This window comes from Gouania willdenowi, chromosome 12 (genome assembly GCF_900634775.1).
Source record: "Gouania willdenowi chromosome 12, fGouWil2.1, whole genome shotgun sequence".
In the NCBI taxonomy this organism is placed as follows: Eukaryota; Metazoa; Chordata; class Actinopteri; order Blenniiformes; family Gobiesocidae; genus Gouania; species Gouania willdenowi.
In genome coordinates this window covers 3081786-3103617 of record NC_041055.1, presented here as the reverse complement: position 1 = coordinate 3103617, position 21832 = coordinate 3081786, and the positions used below count along the sequence as shown (strand labels likewise).

Here is a 21832-nt window from a genome sequence, read left to right as displayed (position 1 = left end):
CACATGGCAATTACAATTACAAAGTAAATTATCTAATTTATGACAGCAACAGGTTTATAAAATTACAATTAAGGCATAATTGTAATTAATATCAATTATGCGATTACTATTATAATTGACCCCAACTTTAACACAAATCTGTTTTATTTCAACACTATCAAAAAGCTTCACGTTATCATCCTAGAACTGTTTACCTTTTACAGCAAATAAACTCCAGGTTTTAGTCCTATTAAAACATCCCATCACATCAGGCAGAGATTTTATTATCACAATATTTCTACACAAAGCTCCTGAAAGTCTCGTGTCAAAGCGATCGATGCCTGGAACCAGCCAGAGCGCTGCAGAATGAGTCTGAGGAGCTTAGATTATAAAGTAGTAGAAAAGTGACAGACTGAGCAGCACATTCACGTTCATCAGCACCAGAATAGGCATGAGTAGGCGTGGCTTGTTGTAGATATTTTGTGCTGTAAGAGTTGTGAATGTTGTGTTGTTTGTGGATGTCTTGGTAGTAGGTCAGTTGTTGTTGTTGTTTTTATGTTGTGGGCGTGGTCTTATCATAGTGGCGAGGGCGCCCTCAGCGCCGTGCTGAGGGCCACGTCCGTGAACACGTCGGCGTAGGAGGTTTTGAGGAACTGGACGTAGTTCTGGAGGCTCCTATTGGTGCTGTCAGACTGTTCCAGTTGGTCCTTCACATCCTGCAGTCGGCTCTGGTACCGACGCTCCGCCTGAGAACACACACAAACACACGCGCGCGCGCACACACACACACACACACACACACATACACACACACAGACACAGACACGTTAGGACTCCAGTGTTTTTCCACCTTGGAGTTGTGACAGGGTTCCTATAGCTTCAGACAAACTTTTTAAGACTTTTTAATGCCCTTTGAAATTACATTTAAGACCAACTTCACAGTAAACACATTTTGGGGGAAAAATGCCACATCAATTAGGATTAGGTACATTTTTTCCAGTGTCTAAACCAAAGTAAACACACAAAAATACACAAAATGGCAGTAAAATACACACACAAAAAAAAAAAAAACAGACTAAAATAATCAAAATCCCTCAAACCACACAAGATGGCTACAAAAATAGCCAGAAATTTATGAAACAACAAAAACACAAAAAACAAAACCAGTAAGAAAAATCTTCATTGGACAGACAATTTTTGTTAAATTTACATTTCCCCATGTTGTTGAAACAGCCGCACAGAGTCCCGCGACAACCACGTCAGTAGTTTGTTCCGCTGCCGTGATTGCACCATGGTATAATAAATTATGTATATTTTTAAAACTATTTACCGTATTTTGAAATGTGAGATAAAATCAAACTTATGGGTTGAAATTTAAGACTTTTGAAACATTGATTGACATTTTAATGACAATTAAGGCCTTATTTTTAGATTTATGAATTTGTGTGGAAGCCCATTTCCACCTGTAAAAAAAAAGAAAAAACTAGGAAAAGTAAAATAATAATAATAAAATCATTTAAGCCTAAGTCTAAGAGCAAAATAATAATATTAATAAAAACATCTAAGTCTATTATGAAATACTCAGTGATAATTATGAGATAGTATTAGTGGTTTTTGGTGCATCCATTTGTAGCCGTGTTGCCCGCCAGAGGTTTGCAACTGACGGTCTATAAAGGTCTATAAAGGTCTGCAAAGGTTCATAAAGGTCTATAAATGTATTTCAAAGGTCTATAACGGTCTACAAAGGTTTATACAGGTTTATAAAGGTCTATAAAGGTTTATAAAGGTCTATAAAGGTATTTCAAAGGTCTATAAAGGTCTATAACAGTCTACAAAAGTTTATACAGGTTTATAAAGGTCTACAAAGGTCTATAAAGGGTTTAAAGGTCTACAGAGGTCTATAAATGTCTACAAAGATCTACAGTGGTCTGTAAAGCTCTACAGAGGTCATTAAAGATTTTTAAAGGTCTATAGAGGTCTACAAAGGTCATTCTCTCCAGGGTCCGGAGGCTGATTTTGATCAACTCAAATTTCACCATTTGCGAATTCACGTCGACAGTAGTTTTCAATGATGATATCAATCTGTAAAGATTTGTCTCAGGCCCTTTCCAACTGTAGCGTTTGCGCTCACATGGAAGACCATTTCAATAGTAATTCATAATTATGACCTAAGATTTTTTTATACATCATTATTATTTAACTTTTCCTACTGTTTGGGTTTTTTTTACTGGTGGGATGTGTGTGTTTTTTTTAGTGGTGGGAATGGGCTTCTGTACATTTGTGATATAAAAATGGGGTCACGATCCCAAAAAGCTGAGGAAAACAACAAACCTCCTTCTTGCTGCGTCTCAGCTGATTGACTTCTGACGTGACCTGGCTGAGTTTGGTCTCCAGGTCCAGGATCTTGTCCATGGTGGATCGCTCCCTGGCTGTAGCTCGCTCTCTGCTCTCAGTGATCTGCACAGGAGGACAAACCAGTGAAACGGAGGTTCCTAAGAACTGAAGTAGGAGCTGTAGACGCTCCTCTGACCTGCTGGTGAGCATCACTCTGAGCTTCCTGCAGCTTCCTGCTCAGCACAGAACATTCCGTGCTCTTCTCCTCCAGGCGGAGCTCGTGACTGCGTATCATCTCCTCTCGTTTGGTGATGAGGGCCAGCAGCTCGTTGCTCTGAGCGCACGATTCCTGCAGCTTTCTAAGAGCAAAAGAAACTCTGGTCAAGGTCACTTGGAGCACTGGTCTTTTACTGGACCACATCACAGATAAAAGGTCTAACAAGGTAGAGTTCACTACAGGTCCATGTCATTTCAACAACTGGCCCACACACTTAAATCTAAAAAAAACTCTGACATTTTTACCAATTGTTAAGTGATTATTCCATAGACACACTGTACATTTTTAGTTTGATTAAATTAATCATTTTGAGAAATGTAGAATTCAGTGTACGTAGTATATGTTAATTTTCATTCAATCCTTATTTTTCTTTCATTTTCAGCTTCCAATATCTCAGGAACTACATCACATAGGAAACTGAAATTTGATATAGTAATATAGCTCCTCCTACTCTCTCAAAAATATTAATTAGTAAAAAACTAATGAACAATAAATTATTATAAGACAGAGATAAGCCATTTTCAATATCGACGAGGGCTGAAATAACAAAATAAAAATGAAGAATGAAGAAAAAATTTTTTGTATCCCAATAAAGAGTAACCTTTATACTATAAATTAAAACAGAGATCAGGGCCAATGAAAATAGTTTAAATAGTTTAGATTTCAAGAGACTGTCACATAAGAACCAATGCATATCTGTGACTAATCATTAGTGATGTGAACAGTCTATGTTCATAGCTCAAAGCTGACTAAATTACAGGGAGATGAGACATATGCTATGTTTACTGAAGGTCCAAACATGTTCCAGACCCAAACCCAACAAACCTTTTTCAAATTTTGTAGTCACATGCTCATAAAAACAAGGTGTGATGTGTGTGTTGTGTGACGTGTAGAAACATTTAAAGTTGTGTTTGTTGACCTTTCCAAAGTCTCCACCTGCTGCTTCAGTTGCAGGTTCTCCTCCATCAGCAGTTTGTTCTTCTGCCTGCTCAGCTCCATGTGGCTGCTCTGACTCTCCACCTGATGGAGCACAAAGCTTTCAAAGTCACCATGTTTCTGAGTGTGAGAGCAGTTTGCATGTTCTCATGTCAGTACCTTCCTTGTCAGCTCCGTCAAACTGCTCCTCATGTCTGCGCTGAGCCGCTCTTGACAGCGTTCCTTCTCCTGAGCTTCCTGTAGTTGAATCTGTGAGCGTCGTAGAGCTTCAGGAAGCTCCTGCAGCAGCTGCAGCTGCTGCCTGGCCTGATCCACCTCCTGCTGCCGCTGCCGACGCACCGTGGCCGCACCGCGCTCTGCCTCCCCCAGCCAAGCACAGGACTCATCTGCCTCTGCCCGGGTCTTCAGGAACTGAGAAGAGCCGAGTCGTTGCCCTTTAGTTTGTACACAGTGATCATCTGAGTTCACACGTGCTCTATTGATCTAATCCAGTGGTTCTCATCCTTTTCAGCACATGACCCGCAAAAATAAAGGTTCCAGAGACCGGGGACCCCCACTGTACTTGAAGGTGGTTGAACACAAACATGAACATTGAAGAACAGTCATGTGTAGACAGGGCCATCTATAAGGGGGAATAAAGGGGAGAGATTTTTGGGGTCCATCCATAAAGTCAGTAAAATGATGGTCCATTGTTCTATGAATCTGTGATAACCACATTTATTTATTCCTCTGAATAATATCCACTGTTATCCAGGAAGTTAATTATTATTTGGGCCATAGTATATTGTCATCTTAAAGTGACCAAAAGTGGTGGAAAAGGTGGTGAAATGGGATTGAAAAAATCCCACAGAAATTGGTAAAAAGTCGCAAATTAGACTGGCCAAAAACAGACAGAAAAAGTAGTAAAAAGGGCTCAAAGTGCTAACATTAGCTTAAAAGTGGCAGAAATGGGGGGAGGGTAATGTAATTTAAAAAGTAGGAACAATTAGTTTAAACTGGAAAATAATGGGTTTGACAAATAGTCAATGTGGTTAAATTGGCAAAAATAAGCATGAAATATGATGAAAGGAGGTTCAAAGTGACAAAAATTGGTCAACATGCGACATTACATGGGAAAAGTAGTGAAAGAGTTTATAAGTGTGGAAATGTCTTGAATGTGCAGAAAACGCATTGAAATTTGATGGAGACGTGGCAGAAACGGGAGTAATGTTGCAAAAATGCATTGAAAGGAGCAAAAATATGGCAAGAAAAAGTGATGAAAATAGATTAAAATATGGAAAGTTTTGGTGTAGTTGTAGAAAAATTGTAAAATTGTTAATATTTTTCTAGTTTCTTCAAGGCATCTCGCAACCCCCTCCGAAATGGGGTCCTGACCCCAAGGTTGAGAACATCTGATCTAATAGATGAACATACCTGGGTCTTGTATCTGTCCAGCAGGCTCTCGTACTGTGTGACGTTGGCTTTGATCTGCTGCAGCTCAGCCTGAGACACAGAAAGTTTCTCCTCCGCAGCAGACACAGCAGCCTGAGAAAAAACCTCGCCTCTTTAGCTCAGTGCACAACACATCACGTACTGTAGTGACAGTTCTTCTCAAACTGTCATTGCCAACAGTAGGGACATACAGTATATAAACAATAACTTTTTCTTTTCATTTTTATTCAGAGAGAGAGAAAGAAAAAAAGGGAGAAAAAAAGAAAAAGAGAGAAAAAAGAAAAAAAGAAAATAAAAAGAAAGAAAGACAATTTTAAATATATATATATATATATATATATATATCCATAAAATAAAAAAATGCAGTGTTTTTCTTCATTCTGATTCTATGATGTGGGATTCTCCCAGTGTTCAAACACTGACCTGCAGGCTGTGGTTCTTCATCTTAGCGGTGCTGCTCTCTGAGGTGACTTTGTGCAACTCATCCAGCAGCTCTTCTCTCTCCGCTCGGCTTCTCTCCTCCGTGCTGTGTAGCCGCTCCTTCAGCTCCTCCACACGTCTGAAGGAGAACATGGAGACAGATTGACACTGAGCCCACAGAAGTGTTCATGCACCTCTGTACACACACATACACACACACACACAGTGGACCTCATTTATCAACCATTCAGATCTGAGCGTACGACATGCGTTCGACCAAATTCATGCAAGCTTCTCAATTATTATCAATTGTAATGTGAGCGTACGCTACGATCAGATCTCACATCAGGTCTGACCTCATGTACGATAATCTGAGTGGATTTGTGGTACTCAGATTTAAGCTCGTTTTCACGCAAGGTTGATAAACGTGGGCCATTGTGAGGTTGAAAGCAGGACGCTGCACACAGTAAGATAAAGTTTCGCTTGTTTCTCCACGCTAGCCAACTGGGAAGAGTTATTTTTAATTAATAATTATCATTATTTTAGTTGTATTGTCCTTGTTATTTCTGAGACTAAAGCCTTGTTGTGAACACACAATCGGCTCACCTGGTGAGCAGTAAAAGCTCCGCCTCCAGCTTCTTCTTCTCCTGAGCAGTCTGTGCGTGTCGACTCTCCCAGGTCTCTGCGGCTGTCACAGCCTCAGCTGCCTGCTTCTCCTGTACACATGCACACCAAGCACACACACACCCAATCAGTTCCACTTTTAGTATCCATTACATCACCTTTGACATGATCTGACGTGTTGTAAAAAACAGTGGACTATCGTCTTAAATGGACCAGTTCTGAGGTCAGAATAGTTGAGGATGTCAAGAAAGCCTCACAATAGCCTCTTAAATATCCATGTGTTTTACTGTAATGTGTAATGTAACATGCGAGTTTGGGAAAATAAACCTCAAATACTATGTTGGGGTTCTTAGAACAAATGGAGAAAAATAGCATAATACTGGAGCTTTAACACCGTTCACATACTGTGTACATATGTTATAACTCTGTATGAACCAAACCATCTTTCTCACCGTCTCCTGCAGCCTGACACTCAGCAGAGCTGCTGCGTCCTCACTACGCTCCGCTCTACGTTTCTGTGTCCTCGTGGCTCGTTTCAGAGCCTCTCTGTCTGAGCTCAGCTGCTGCCTCAGGATCTCCATCTCAGCCTTGTGCTGAGCAGCTGCTCGCTCCAGGTTCTGCAGAGGGAGGAGAGAGCGCCCCCATGGGGTGTGAGTTGTAAATAATCAGCCATTAACATCTGTGGTGTATTCAATAAAGGAGGTTCAACAAACTCTGAGTCTAACCATAAAATCTGGGTCAACATACCCAGCGATGGGAAATTCTGGGTATCTGATTCCATTACAGCTGGTATGAAGTGGGTCAATCAACCCTGAGTATGTAAACCTTGGGTTACTTTCATGCACACGCGCAATAAAAAGCCATCATCAATGGATCAAAGCTTACATGAACTACCATGGAAACTACCCGGAAGAGAGTGATTTATTCACCCTGATGGGTGAAATAAGCCGGCGTTTAAGGAGTATGAGCCTGTTCTAAAGGTGCGTTCACACAGAAAGCCACTTCAGTGATTATAGTGGCTTAAATCACCTGTGATTAGTCGCGCTTTTTGGTCACTTCATCACTTTATCGCTTCAGTGACGTGACAAGCAGGAAATAATATGAATAAAATGTGTTTGAGGAGACGTGGCAGCATCAGAGGGATGCTGCAGAGAGAGCCCTCCCATTACACTGGGACAGTGACTGCTGCTTGATAATGCATCATTTATATTGATTCTTAATGTAATATTGTCGCCAGAGTCCCAAAAATATGTCAACAGAATGCGAACCCGCAACCCTATGCTTACAAGAACGGTGTCTTAATTCACTGCACCACCATAACTTCAAAACTATGTGGTCTATAAATCTAACTGTATTACAGTATGAAACAACAAGCCTTGAAGTGGATTCATTTAATCTGACATCTCCTCCTTTACATTTGTTATAGGTTTGTATCCAGGTAACTTTACTACAGACGTCAGTAGGTGTTTCAATGCAGATCAACCTCTCAGTGACTTCCCTAAATGCTCTGCATCTGCAATGTTATAAAAAAAACTACCTCTTAGCAAAGAAAAACAAAAAAAACGTAAAGCAACACAACATTAGTAATGATGTGAACACGTCTGTGGTGTGTGATGTTACTAATGTATGTCAGAGAAGAGTGTCAAGGCACATTAAAGTGTTCAGGTGGGTGGAGCCAGGTAGAAACCCAGGGTTTCTTATACAAAACCTGCCAGTGAGCAGGTTCAGTTCATGAAGAATGTTACCATGGTGACAGACTCAGAGAAGAACATACCTCACCTTCAGGAATGGGATACTCAGAGTTTCCCTCATTTGAGCCTGAACATACTCAGAGTTTGAACATAACCAGCTTTATGGAACACCCCTCTGATGTTAAACGAATGGTGGGACGGACCTTGATCTGCACGCTCAGCCGACTGTTCTCTGCTTCTCGACTGCGCAGCTGACCCTGGAGGTGAGCTCGGATTGTCTCCAGACTCACTGATTTATTTGATGAAGTCATAGCTTTGTCCTGTGGGAAAATGTGGATTGTAGTTTGTTTTTCTCTTTAAGGACTACAGATATATCAGTTTAGTTTACCCAATGCCATAAATATGTTTTTTGCTCTCATTCATTTATTTTTTATCTCCACATCACCAAACAACCATGCTGTTGTTAAAGCTTCATTCAGAATAAAGATCATCACATTAGTCCCTGTCAGATTGTCACATGCAGCCTCCAGAGTAAAAGCATAAAACAAATTCAAGAGAATTCACATAACGACAATAAAACTACACAAAATGGTTTCAATAACACACAAATCTACAATAAAGATAAACAAAATGACAATAGAAAATACACAAAATGATTTTAATAACACACAAAATGACAATAAAAATACACAAAATTACTCTGAAACAAAAATATGACCCCGCTGTAATAAATCCTGTCCTGCTCTGCTTTAGGACAACATTTAAGGAGAATTTATGAATGATGTGGAGTTGTAGTCTTTCCTTTAACGTTGTGCTGAATCTAATGCTTTCCCTGCTTCACAAGCGTTTGTCAGGGCAAAATTGTTAGTTATGTTTATTAACATATTTACTCATAGACCTTATTCTTTTTAAGGCTTTAAATTGAGACTTTTCATTTCTGCTGTCTCATGTTTTCTGCTCTCTTCTCGAGGTCAGCTTCCCAAAACACATCTTATCCCTCAGACACAGAGGCATGACACACTCACATGCCTACACACACTCACATAGTCACACATACACACCCAATACACATCCATTCATACACACAAACACCATACACGCACACACCTCCAACACTCACGACAATCAGGAGATACCAGAGAACTGGTTGTTTTGACCTAAAGAAGAAACTGTCTCTTTTCACCCTCTTCTTTCACCTCCACCCTGTCCTCTTTATTTCCTGGGGGGAGGAGGGAGGGGGACTGAGGGGGAATATACGTGATGAGTTAGAACTGTGCCACTCGGTCATCGGACGTCCGCCCGGGGTGGTCACTAATTTTGTCCATCTTTGTATTCCTTTTTATTTAGTTTTATAATAAACCTTTTTTATAAAATCATCAATGCCTCGCCTGGACTCCATCATTCAACCAGAGCAATTAATCATGTCTCCAAATGAGGTCAACCGCAAATTTGCCGTGACACGTTCCATCCTGATTTGTCAGAGTTTTTAGTTTTAATCGAGTGCACGCTGTGTAAATATAGATGTGCGCGTGTGTGTGCCATCATACCTTCTCAGCCTCCAACAATTCACCCAGCTGTGTCGCCTCTCTGTCTTTCTCCTGAAGTTTCACCTGCAGACGCTGCAAAGGATGAAACATTTCAGACACAGGGTGAACACAGCGGCCCTGATGAATCGTTCAGTGAAACTCACAACGTTCTCTGCCTCTGTGTCTGCCAGACGCCTCCGGATATCCTCCCGCTCCTGACCGGACTCCATCTGACACACACACACACACACACTTTTTGTGTCTTTTTGTGTATCCTTGTTGCCGTTTGTATATTTTTCTCTCATTTTGTGTGTTTGTGTTGTTATTTTGTGTGTTTTTGGAGTCATTTGTATATTTTTCTCAAATGTTTTGTGTTTTTTCATTGTTTTGTAGATTTTTGGAGTCATTCTGTACTTTTTTCCGTAATAATGTGAGATTTTTTTGTAATTTTGTGTATTTTTCTGTCACTTTGTGTGCTGGAAGTTATTTAACTGAGGGTTGTACAAAGTGACACCCTATGTCCTGTGTTAGTGGAGATATGGTTTCAGGGTCATTTATTCTGGACTAACTTAGACTAACTAGCTGGTTTTTGGTGTGCTTTGGCATCACTCAATGGTTTATTTATACAAGTGAAAACTGCTGTGTTGTAATTACGTTGAAAGATCATCCCCCAGTGTTTCCCTCACATAGATGTGGTCACATGATCATGTCTTTGTAAATACTGTGGTTTTATTGTGATCTGAGCACTGTGCACAGCTCACCTGAGAGTCTCCTTTCTCCCGGAGGAGTTGCCGCAGCGCTCGATTCGTCTTCTCGAACGTCTCCAGTTTCTGCAGCAGCAGCTCTTTGTGGCAGGCCAACACTTCAGGCTGTGAAACAGAGACGGTCTGCAGTGTACACACAGAAACACAGGAGGAAGGAGTGAATTAACAAGTCAACAAGCAACTGACACCACAGACCGAGGTGAGGTTGTGTTCAAAATGTCATACTAACGTACTACTCACACTAACGTACTAGTCACACTAATACATTATTATACAATACTATATACATTTTTGAAGTATGCATGGTGGGCACACTAGTCATACTCAACCATTCCATGATGCATTGTGAGCGGAATGTAAAGTGGTGCTGGGACCGGTGTCATGGTCTGAGTTCACATCGTACTGAGATTGTATATGTGCATATATTGCCAAAAAATCTGCTAAAATTGTTTTTATTAATTTTTGTTTATTTTGGTTTTCAAAGTGAATGGACACATGTTTTATTTGTTTATTGGATTATGTTAGGGTTAGGGTTAGTGTTAGGGTTAAAATCTCAGTACAGAGGTAAACTCAGACCGTGACACCGGCTTCAAGATAAAAATCAAACATCCCCTTTTCAAAATAAAAGCATATCTTCTTGTCTTCCATTAGTTTTTAACTCTTTTATAAATAGTGCTCTGGTTTTGAAGTTAACAGGAATTGTGTCAGTAGCATTAAGAAGGGTTTCCAAAAAATCTACAAAATGTGTGAATGAAATGTGTTTCTGTGAGTTTTATGGATGAAATGAGCACATGTTGATATTCTTCTTGGTCACTTTCTCACTTCAAATGTTTTCAGAACTTTCAAAGTAAAGGTGGAGAATCAACAGAGCCTATATTTAGCCTCAGTGTGAACAAGGTTTTTGTCGTTGTAACTTCCAAATGCATCTTGGAAAACTTGGAAGTATACTCCAGTGGGAACGCTCATCATCCTTATCATATTAATAGTATACAGTAGACCAGTGTTTCTTAAATGGGGGTACGAGATGGCACTACAGGAGGTACCTGAGAGAGAGAGAGAGTTGGAAATGAACAAATAAAGTGTCAGTTTTGGTCCCACCCTTGGCGTGAAATGACCGGAAAGATACAAACTATAGAAATAAGTCTATTCAGGAGAAAATCAGTGTTTTTCAACTTTAGAGTCGGGACCATATGTGGGGTCGCCTGAAGTTTAGATGGGTCACCTGAAATTTCTGAAAAATGCAATTTAATCTTTTGTAATCATTATCTTTTTATCTTAAACAACTGTATTTCTATACTTTCACGTGAAATCTAAATCTAGTTAAACTATGATGCAGTAAGAAAAATATCTGAGCTCAAACATGATTCAAAACTAATTCTAGAAAAATGGGGTCACGATCCTAAAAAGGTTGGGAACCACTGCACTAAATACTGTTCATTTCCACGTATTTACAAAATGAGATTCTTTAAAAAGTGTGTTATCACTTGTTTATTCTATCATTGTGATCTATAGTTGTTTTTAAATAGTTTATTAAGCAAAATGTTGCAGGCGGACAAAGGGGGGACTTGAGCCAAAAGAGTATGAGAACTACTGTAATAGACAGCATATACTCATTGAGTGTGTAGGCCAGTGTATAGTACGTTAGTATGTGTGTGTCACCATCATTTTAGACAGGAAGTCTCTCAGAGTTGAAACTTGTTTTGCAGCTTCTTCTCCATCAACCTCCACCTGCTTCAGTTTCCTGAGCAAAGCGTCGTCGTTCCTGTTTCAGAATTCATTCAAAACTTTATTCAAATGTAGAAACAAAGCATAGTTCCGCTTTTTCCATTTATTACATTTACATAGTCTAATCCCTAACGTTTCTAACATGGTTCCTCCCTGCGTGTTGTGCTACTCGCCTCCTGCTGTCGGCCTGCTCCATCATCTTCTCCATGGACTGACGGAGGTGCAGGTTCTCCTGCTCGCTCTGCTGAAGCTCTTTGGTCACGTGGGCCAGCTTTTCCTCCTGCTCCACCATCACCTGCCTGGAGACGCTCATTTGCTCCGACCGTATGTCCAACAGCTGCTGCTTCCGTTGCTCCACCTGTAAGAGAATGTATACAGTGATAGAGTCTCTTCACAGGCTTCAACTACAACTACTTTTCCCACTACCTGTCAGTTCTCTTTAGGATCATTTTACCATTTAATAGTCATTTAAATCTAGGGGTAAATTGACAGAAAAAAACCTCAGATGCCCACACCAAAAATATTAATACCAATATTTTCATTGATTAGGAAGCCTAACAAGGATTACAAGAGATAAAAACCAAATTGAATGATAGATTATTTTTTTTGTGTATTTTACAGCTGATTTAAGATATGGGTCAAAATGGACCTGTTATTATAACAGATTCAATTCAATTCAACTTTATTTATATAGCGCAAATTACAACAATAGTCATCTTGAAGCCCTTATCAAAATATAAAATTCTTAAGAAAAAACCCAACAAATCTACATGAACATGCATCAGCTACAGTGAGGGGATGCTAACAGAAAGCTAACACAGGGGGAAGGTCACGGTTTTATGGGGTTATTCATTAAAGGCTCAGTAATTGTGATTGAGTGTAATGGAACTCTCGTAGTTGAAAATGTAATTGTAATTAACAATCAGGTGAAAAATAATAATTAAAAAATGTTGGTCAGCGTAATCATAATTGAGTTGTAATTGAACATGGATAATTTAATACATAATTGTAATTGAACAATGTAATTTTGGGTTGGGTCAATTACATTTTTCTGATACAATTACTTTTTCAATTACCCATGTTCAATTACAATTCGATTTTGATTACAGTGATCAGTATTTTTTCCATTTCCAATTAAATTACAATTTATTTTTATCCTCAGAAAGTCAATCACAATTTGTTCTCAATGACTAAAGTTCAATTACAATTAATCACAATTACTGAGCCTGAAATAAATAACCTAATAAACGTTAACCTACTTCTTCTGTTAGCATCTCTTATGATCAGCTGTAAAATACACTAAAAACAAATATCTATCATCTAATTTATTTTCTATCTATTGGTGACCTTGTTAGGCTTCCTAATCAATTAAAATATAGGTTTTAATTTTTTTGCCGTGGGCGTCTGAGCCTTTTTTGTGTCAGTAAACCCCTAGATTTTAACTACATATGTGTAGAACTGTACATAGAACTGTAACATGGTTCCCCAGTTTTGCCTTAAATTATAATTGACATTTTTTCCAGAACTGTTGTCGCAGTTACAAAGTAAATTATCTGAAACTCAATTACAATTTAATTATGATTATGACAGTAACATACTTTTTAAATTACAATTACAATTCTAATTACACCATATATGTAATTAATTATCAATTACGTGATTACAATTCTAATTGACCCCAACCCTGGCTGATGGTGCTGAGGAATGCTGCGTTAAACCTTGTACAGCGTGTGAGGATGAGGATGTGACGTAACCAGGGCGCTGACCTCGATCTTCAGGGCTCCCACTTCCGTCTGTAAGCCGTCCACCTTCCTCTCGTACTGACTGATGCGTCCGTTCAGGCTCTCCTCATCCTCAGACACCAGGTCGGCCAGTCTCAGCTCAGGCTGGGAGAACTCGGGCTCAGACGCCGGGGCACGAGGAGGACAGATCTGCAGGCGGTGCGTCGGCCCCTTGGAGAAAAACTCCCACTATTAGCGTTTGTTCCTGGAATGACGAAGAGGACGACGAGCGTGTGCTTACCTCCCACTTTAGCGACTGTTCCCGAGTGGAGTTTTTCCCTGGAGGAATCCACGGAACGCGGGTTTTCACTTTAGCTGAAGGACGAATAGACTTTCCCTTTAAAACACAGACACACGGGCAGAGGTGAGCCTGCCTGTCCGGACGGAACATTTGCGGCTGGATATGCGCTTGACCCCTGGGATGAGTGGAATGTCTTGTGTCTGTCCATTCTTTCCATTGAGGATGTGGAAGACATCTACATGATTGGAGTTATGGTAGCAGGCATGATGCTGAAGCTGGCAACTTTCTGACCTATCGCAAAGTCTGCGTTACGTTGGCAGCTGTTTTGAGAAAGCTGCCAGTCATTTCTGATGGATGGAGCAGGGCTTTTAATACTCAGACTCACGTGATGAACGGACTCAAAAGAAAGCGGAGATAACTTTGGAACGTTTACGCAGAACTGAAACCAACTTGGAGAAATTAAATGCTCGGCTTGCAAGTTAAGCCACCGTATTGGGTTACTGCTAGAGACCAGGACTCAAGGCTACCAAAATTGTGCAAGCCTGAATCAAAAAACAAATCGCTTATCATCCCTGGCTCCCATAACCAGCCGTTTAAGGCTGTCTCGTCTATTCAACAAGATGTTTGTGTAGAAATGACGCTCCGTTCCCCCCATCCTCCTCGTCCTCCCTCACCGCCACCTGGAATTTTGTTTTCTGGACCAGTTTACACAAGGTCGTCACACGTCATCTGACTTAATCAGATGCGCAATGCTATTTTTGGTTCCACTCTTTGGTGCCGTTACGCATGGGTCTAATTCAGCAATGCTTTGACCAATCAGAATGCTTGACACAGCGTTGCAAAGCTCAGAGCCTGTAGAAATTGGTGATATCAAACACTATGGGAGTGGCTTTAGCCATGGCTAATCAGAGCTGGATAAAGGAGGAACCAGCCATTTTATGCACGAGCTTTAAGTATTTATCACGACTGAATTGAATAGACAATGGGTCTTATTTTATATTAATATTGTAAAGAGTAGATTCATATTTATGATTCATATGAGCAGTTATTTTATTTATTTGATAGTGGTATTACATTACTTGGGCACTTTAGAGGATGAATAATAAAGCTTTTGTGTGTCGTATCGTATTGGTGTGTATTTATGATTAATATTTGCTTATGTTTTTTTGTGTCTAGCCATGTATTGATCAGTGTAACTGTAAAGTCAGGGATGGGTGTTGTATTTGTTTTGGCTGTGGAGTTATCCTGTGCTGTGACTTCTAATATCACAGAGAGGGAAATGTTTCCTCAGTCAGACGCTTTGTTACCTGAGGGCTCCTCTTGCCGCTCTTCACGTGCACGTGGACTGGTGTGGCATCATTAATGTGCACGTGGACTGGAGATGGACTGGTTTTCATGGTCTTCCTCTGTGACAAAAAGGAGCAGGGATTCAAACAGGCAACCCCAGACAACTGGAGGATTTGGTTCACGTCACGTGTACGTTTGGTTATTTCACTTTGACAGGAACAGAGTACGTTTGGTTATTTCACTTTGACAGGAACAGATCTAGTCTTCATACATCTGTGTGACAAAGGACAGGAACAGATCTAGTCTTTATACTCACTATCAATGATGAAATGAATTAATGAATAAATAAATACATTATGTTATATTAGTTTCACTCTATTTGTTAAATTTTGTAAAAACATTAAATTGACTTTTAATTATTAATAATAATAATAATAATAATAATAATAATAATAATAATAGGTAATAAATGTCGGTTTTTAACGGTGTTCTGGTACAACGGCAAAAAAATAAATTACAAAAAATCGTTTATCCGATTTATCGAAAAAAGTTAATCACCAGCCAGAGTCCAACAGCTCTCACATCAAAAACCACACCGTGTTCAGACACTTAAATCACATTTTTTTAATTTTATTTTTAAATCAGCCTGTGCTAACCAGACTGTGTTTGTTAGCTGTTAGCGGTAACCAGTGGAGCTACTATACTGTCTGTACCAGTGGCGGCTGCTGGTCTTTCATGCAGGGGAAGCTCATTTTCTGCCTACTTCAGAAAATGTATCTGTTTATTTAAATGTGAATTCTAGTAGAATTCACATTTTGTTGTCAACAACTATTTGTAGATTATCACACACGCACGCACGCGCGTAGCTGCTGCGCGCTGGAGTGTGAGTGTTTGGTGAAAAGTCTCACAACACAAGCAGTAACAGTCTCCACAAACACCAAAAACAGACACTAGGTTTGTCAGAAGTTGATTCGCTATGAGAGGATCAGCAAAGTCTCCGTGTCAACACAGAGCAACGGACTGAAATATTTGAAAAACCCGCCTGTGTGCTTACAACGTCATACTCTCTGATTGGCTCATTTCGCTGTCAATCAAAATTGAATTAGCCTGAGACAGATCATCCAATCATCATCCATTATTCCAGCGTCCGGAACAGACAGATCCAGCCCACTGCTCCATAGACCTCCTGTGAAGCCCGGCGTCCGATGGGCGGGACTAAGTGCGTCATAACCGAGCATTTATCCAATGAGCGTCTAGTTTGACTGCAGTGGATCAACCCCTAAATCCTCTCCCATTGAAGTCAATTGAAGCTGAACTTCACCACTGTTTATTAACACTGTGACGCTGCGGTAATGAATGAAGAACGTCACGCTGTCACTGTCAGTTTCCTGTTATAAGAAGCTGATTCTGAACTAAACATACATGTGTTCTGTCATATATTTAGTCAATGAAATGTACACACAACACTACATATTTGACCACTGATTTTAGGGGAAGCTGAGGTTCCCTTGTAGTCTTAAAGCATCCGCCACTGGTCTGTACTGTACACAGGTGTGTAGTTCCAGGTGTCCTTAAATGACGGGGTTTTTTTAATGGTTTTTTTCAGCAGGTTTCAGCAGCTTCTCACCGTAAACTTCAAACGTTTGCTCACCTTAAAGAAGTTTAAGTTAGACGTCCGTCTTCTCCTTCTTCATCAATGTCCGCTCAGCCGGCTGACCCTTACTCTTCCGTGATTGGCCAGTTCAAAACATGTGATGCAATTCTGCGACAGTCATTGGCCCAAAGCGGGCGCATGGACCGTCACCTAGCAACGAACCACTCCACAAGCCGTGTCACACAAACGGTCGGTTGTTGATTTAAAAAAGATAAATGAAATATTTTAGATGTTTTAATTGTTCGGTAATGATTAAAAATGTCTCGGTATCATATAAATACTACCATACGAAATATTATATTTAAATAGCCTCTAAATATCAAAAGTAATTGTAAAATATTTTCATAATTTCTACATTTATCTTTATTGTTCATATGTACTTTCAATAATTTGTTAGAATTTTTTAACTTTTATTTGTTGTTATAAAAGTCAAACTCAAACATATGTTTCAACATATTTATTTTCTGTATTGTTTAGATCACTGGTTCTCAACCTCTTTAGCCTGGGACCCTCCAAAATAAAGGTCCCAGAGAGTGGGGACCCCCATTGTAGCTGAAGGTGGTTGAACACAGACATGGACATTAAAGAACAGTCATGTGGAGACAGGACCATCTATAAGGGGGAATAAAGGGGAGAGATTTTTGGGGTCCATCCATAAAGGCAGTAAAATGATGGTCTATTGTTCTATGAATCTGTGATAACCACATTTATTTATTCATCTGAATAATATCCACTGTTATCCAAGAACATTTACTATTATTTGCTCAATAGTATATATAGTCATTTTAAAGATGTAAATCCTTGTTTTAATCGGAAATAAAATGGGTTAAAAGTAACCAAAAAGGGATGAAAAATGTGGTAAAATGGGATTTTAAAAACCGCAGAAATTGGTTAAAAGTTGCAAATTAAAGTGGCCAAATACGGACATGAAAAAGTGGTAAAAATGGTTCAAATTGACAATAATGGAACAATTAGTTTAAACTGGCAAATAATAGGCATGAAAAATCATGAATGTGTTTAAATCGGCAAAAAATAAGCATGAAATATGATGAAAAGAGGTTAAAAGTGACAATAATGAGTCAACATACAGTGACATTAGGGGGAAAAGTGGTGGAAAGAATTTATAAGTGCTGAAAATGTCTTGAAAGTGGAAAAAATGTGCAGAAAAGGCACTGAAATTTGATAGAAAATGGCAGAAAATTTTTTGTTAAAAATAAAACCTGGCAAATAATGGACATTACAAAACATGAATGTGGAAAAAAAAAAAAAGCACAAAATATGATGAAAAGTGACAATAATGGGTCAACATATGAGACGGAAAAGTGGTGATAAGGGTTTATAAGTGATGAAAATGTCTTGAAAGTGGGAAAAAATGTTCAGAAGAGGCATTGAAATTTGATGGAGAAGTGGCAGAAATGGGAGTAATGTAGCAAAAGTACATTAAAAAGAGCAAAAATATGGCAAGAAAAAGTGATGAAAATAGGTTAAAATATAGAAAGTTTGGTGTAGTTTCAGAAAAAGGGTAAAATAAGCTAAAATTGGCTTAAATTGTTCAAAAAAATATTCCTAGTTTCTTGAAGGCTTCTGTCGACTCCCTAACAGTATTTCGTGACCCCAAATGGGGGGCAAGGTTGAGAACCCCTGGTTTAGGATAGATAGATAGATAGATAGATAGATAGATAGATAGATAGATAGATAGATAGATAGATAGATAGATAGATAGATAGATAGATAGACAGATAGACAGACAAAGAACAGACACAGGGGTCGGTGGTGTATTATGAAGGCAGGGTGGATGTTTATTGACACAGTAATGGAGCTACAGCAGTCTTTGGCTGTTCTAACAAACATGCTGTCACAGAAATCACCAACACTCCTCCTCCCACATACAAACACACCAACATTCATCACAACAAGCAGCCCCAGAGCTGCTGGTAGGAGCACGAACCCCATTTTTTAAACTTCTTTTTTTTTTTTTTTACAAGTAGAAAAGGTACAAAGAGGCGTTTGTGCTTATGTATGTGGACTGACAAAATGAGTCATTAATTAGTCCTGGAGCACTATTTCTCATTGAATTATTTTAACAACATTGTTACCATGTGGTAAATAAAAAGATGATAAAGTTTCATCCATGAGTAACTTTTCTTTTCTTCATTGGCAAACAACATATGACCATTATTAAACAGCCTGTGATTGGTTACGGACACATATGAGAAAAATAAATACGTTTTTTGTTTTTTAAAATAGTAAAAATTTAAATTAAAGCTTCACACCGAGCTACAACAAATTATATCTACCAAAGAAGCAGCTCACGTCCCCTCGATAAACCACAACTGCTTTTCAGTGAAACAAAAAAGCTGTTTGAAGTTAGTGAGCCCTTACTTTTCTCTGCATTTAACAAGTACCACGAGCAGCCTATAGCATTTACCTGTATTCACTACAGATTCTTACTATTTTCATCGAGTTCGGGTGCATGGGTAGGAATATTTAAATCTCAAAATCTAAATTTAAACCAGCAATGTTAAACATATTACTGCATGTGCAATTATCAATAAAATAGCTGATATTTATGGGGCACCGATTGTAAAGTTGTGCATGCTAGAATAATAACAACGTTTTGCAACATTTAAGCAACAAACCACGTTTAAAAAACATTTCTTTTGACCAGATTTACAGCAATATTTGTGAAAATTGTGATATTTCTGTTCTCATAAAAAAAATGTCAATGTTAAATCTAAATGTTAAACATTAAATCTAAATCTAAATGGTAAATCTAAAACTAAATGTTAAATATAAATGTCACAGGTGAAACTAAATATTTAGCTAACTCACTCAAACTCATCGGAAGTACCAACTTAAACGCTAAATCCGGTGAATTTGCATATTAGCAAAATATGTAGTTTCGGCCGTAACATTTAAATTTTAGATTTAGATTGAACATTTAAGATTTACATTTAAATTTAGATTTAGCATTTAAGATTTACATTTAAGATTTATATTTAAGATAGATTTCATATTTAACATTTAGATTTAATATTTTAGAATATTTGACATTTAGATTTTACATTGACATTGTATTTTTTACGTGAAAAAAAATTGTTGTAAATCTGGTCAAAATTCACATACATTTTTTTTAAACCTGGTTTGTTGCTAAATGTTGCAAAAAGTTTGTGCTTATTTTAGCATGCGCAACTTTAGAATCGGCATCCCATAGATATTTCTATTTTGTTTTAGTGAGAGCAACAGATAGAACACAATCAAATAATAATAATAATAAACAAAATAATACAAAATATTTCTTTAAATAATAAAAAAAATATACAAATGATACAAAAAAATAAAGCATTGATCTGTACAGCAAAACACTATGAATGTCATTATTCAAGAAGAGTCGCTGCTAGTCCTAATGTGTCCTCTGTACGTCACAGAACACTAAACCAAGGCCAAGAACTGACCAGCAGGTGGCAGCAAAGCACCACTGATCGATGACCTGAAGGATCGGATTCAATGTGAGAACTTCCCTTTGCTCCTGAATAGCGCCCCCTGTGGCGGGAGGCTGCACTGCACCGCTCATTCTTATGCTAAGGTAGTAGCTACTAGCTGCTAATTCTCTGTAAACAAACTGTGGTGGATGTGTGTGTGTGTTTCTGTTCATACATTGTGTGTGTGTTTAAATATGCTCCCACCAGTTAAAACCGTCACGGCTTTAACTGTAACACCGGCTGTGCTCAGAGCAGGTCTAATAATACTGAAAATCACAGATTCTCAATATGTGGGTCGGGACCCTAAAGTGTGCTGGGACGCGTTTTTTCTGAAACACAAAAAAAGTTTTACTTTTATAATTAAATAATTATTTAATTTATGGAAACTACATCTGAATCATTTCTCAAACTAATTATTTTCTCAATAATTCTCAATTTTGAGAATTAATATTTCAATTTTTTTAAATTCTTAAATTAGTTTTAAAATAAATTAATATATTTGTATTCATTGGTTAATTAAATTATTCTTTGATTTATGGAAACTATATTTGAATAATTTCTCAAATTAATGTAATTTTTATTAATTGATTAATTAAATGATCCTTTAATTTATGGAAACAACATTTGAATAATTTCTCAAATTAATTGAGAAATTATTTTCTCAATTAATTTTTAATTTCTCAATTAATTCTCAATTTTATTTTTAAATAAAAAAATAAATTTATGTATTTTTATGAATTGATTAATTAAATGATTCTTTTATTTATGAAAACTATATTTGAATCATTTCCCAAAGTAATTTATTTTTATGAATTGGTTAATGAAATGATTCTTTGATCCACAAAAACTATAATTGAATCGTTTGGAGTCGGTTAATCGATTATTCAATTGATTAATGGGATAAAACAGTTAATGGGGCAGTTCTTTGAATGAGGAAATCAATGTTTGAATACTTTTCAGGTGGATTTGCGTGTATGAAGTGAGTAAAGTATTGAGCTGTAAACGTTGAAGCCTTGTATCTCTGCTGCTCCTTAGATGAGTTGTGTGTGGACGGCTGAGTTTGTGCAGCATGCAGACACGACACTGACGAGGACGGAGGCTGGAAACACAACTACAACTAAAGAAGACTCACAACAACACGCAACACAAGCAAACCTCATGCACCGCAGCCGGCTACGCCTTAAAGCACACGTGTCAAACTCAAGGCCTGGGGGCCAAATCCGGCCCTTTAGGGCATCCAATTCGGCCAGAGAAACAAAATCTGTTGTCGATATCGCCATAATAATACAAGAAATTCAAAGAAACTCCACACTATTAGCAGATCTCACCTTCCCCCATGCCTATATCACGTGGTAGCAGTCATTTTTAAACTCAAATTGTTTAAAGAACTCTCAATTTCTCCCAAATCCTGTGATTTTCTTTAAATTATTCCACAAAATTTCCACAAATGACAACAGTGGGTTACAAAATCAAATAAATTGAAGGTGAAGATCCTGCAGTGATTGATATCTGTCACTTATTGCTTTAATATTATCAGTTATTTATGTGTGGAAGTGCAAACTAGAGCACCATGATTAAATTACATGTTTTCCCGCCTAAAATATTTGGCCCACTTAAGATAAACTGCTCCGTATTTGACCCCTGAACTCAATTGAGTTTGACACCCCTGCCTTAAAGTAA

General features: G+C 38.3%; 1 protein-coding gene and 1 long non-coding RNA gene across 2 annotated transcripts; one reads left to right on the top strand and one right to left on the bottom strand.

Annotated features, from left to right (window-relative positions):
* Positions 1–242: 242 nt before the first annotated feature.
* Positions 243–16795, bottom strand: odf2a (outer dense fiber of sperm tails 2a). The gene is made up of 19 exons (XM_028462788.1): positions 16668–16795; positions 15037–15135; positions 13730–13825; positions 13474–13659; positions 11881–12065; positions 11642–11744; positions 9980–10105; positions 9383–9448; positions 9240–9311; positions 7896–8012; positions 6454–6618; positions 5984–6093; positions 5381–5516; positions 4940–5050; positions 3686–3937; positions 3510–3610; positions 2510–2672; positions 2311–2436; positions 243–725 (listed from the first exon to the last, which is right to left on the bottom strand). The coding sequence occupies exons 2-19, from the start codon at positions 15124–15126 to the stop codon at positions 555–557; spliced, it is 2376 nt and encodes a 791-aa protein (XP_028318589.1). The 5' UTR covers positions 15127–15135; positions 16668–16795; the 3' UTR covers positions 243–554.
* On the top strand, positions 10095–21599 carry LOC114473275 (uncharacterized). The gene is made up of 3 exons (XR_003675237.1): positions 10095–10181; positions 20099–20256; positions 21188–21599. It is a non-coding gene; the product is annotated as an uncharacterized LOC114473275 (long non-coding RNA).
* Positions 21600–21832: the final 233 nt, after the last annotated feature.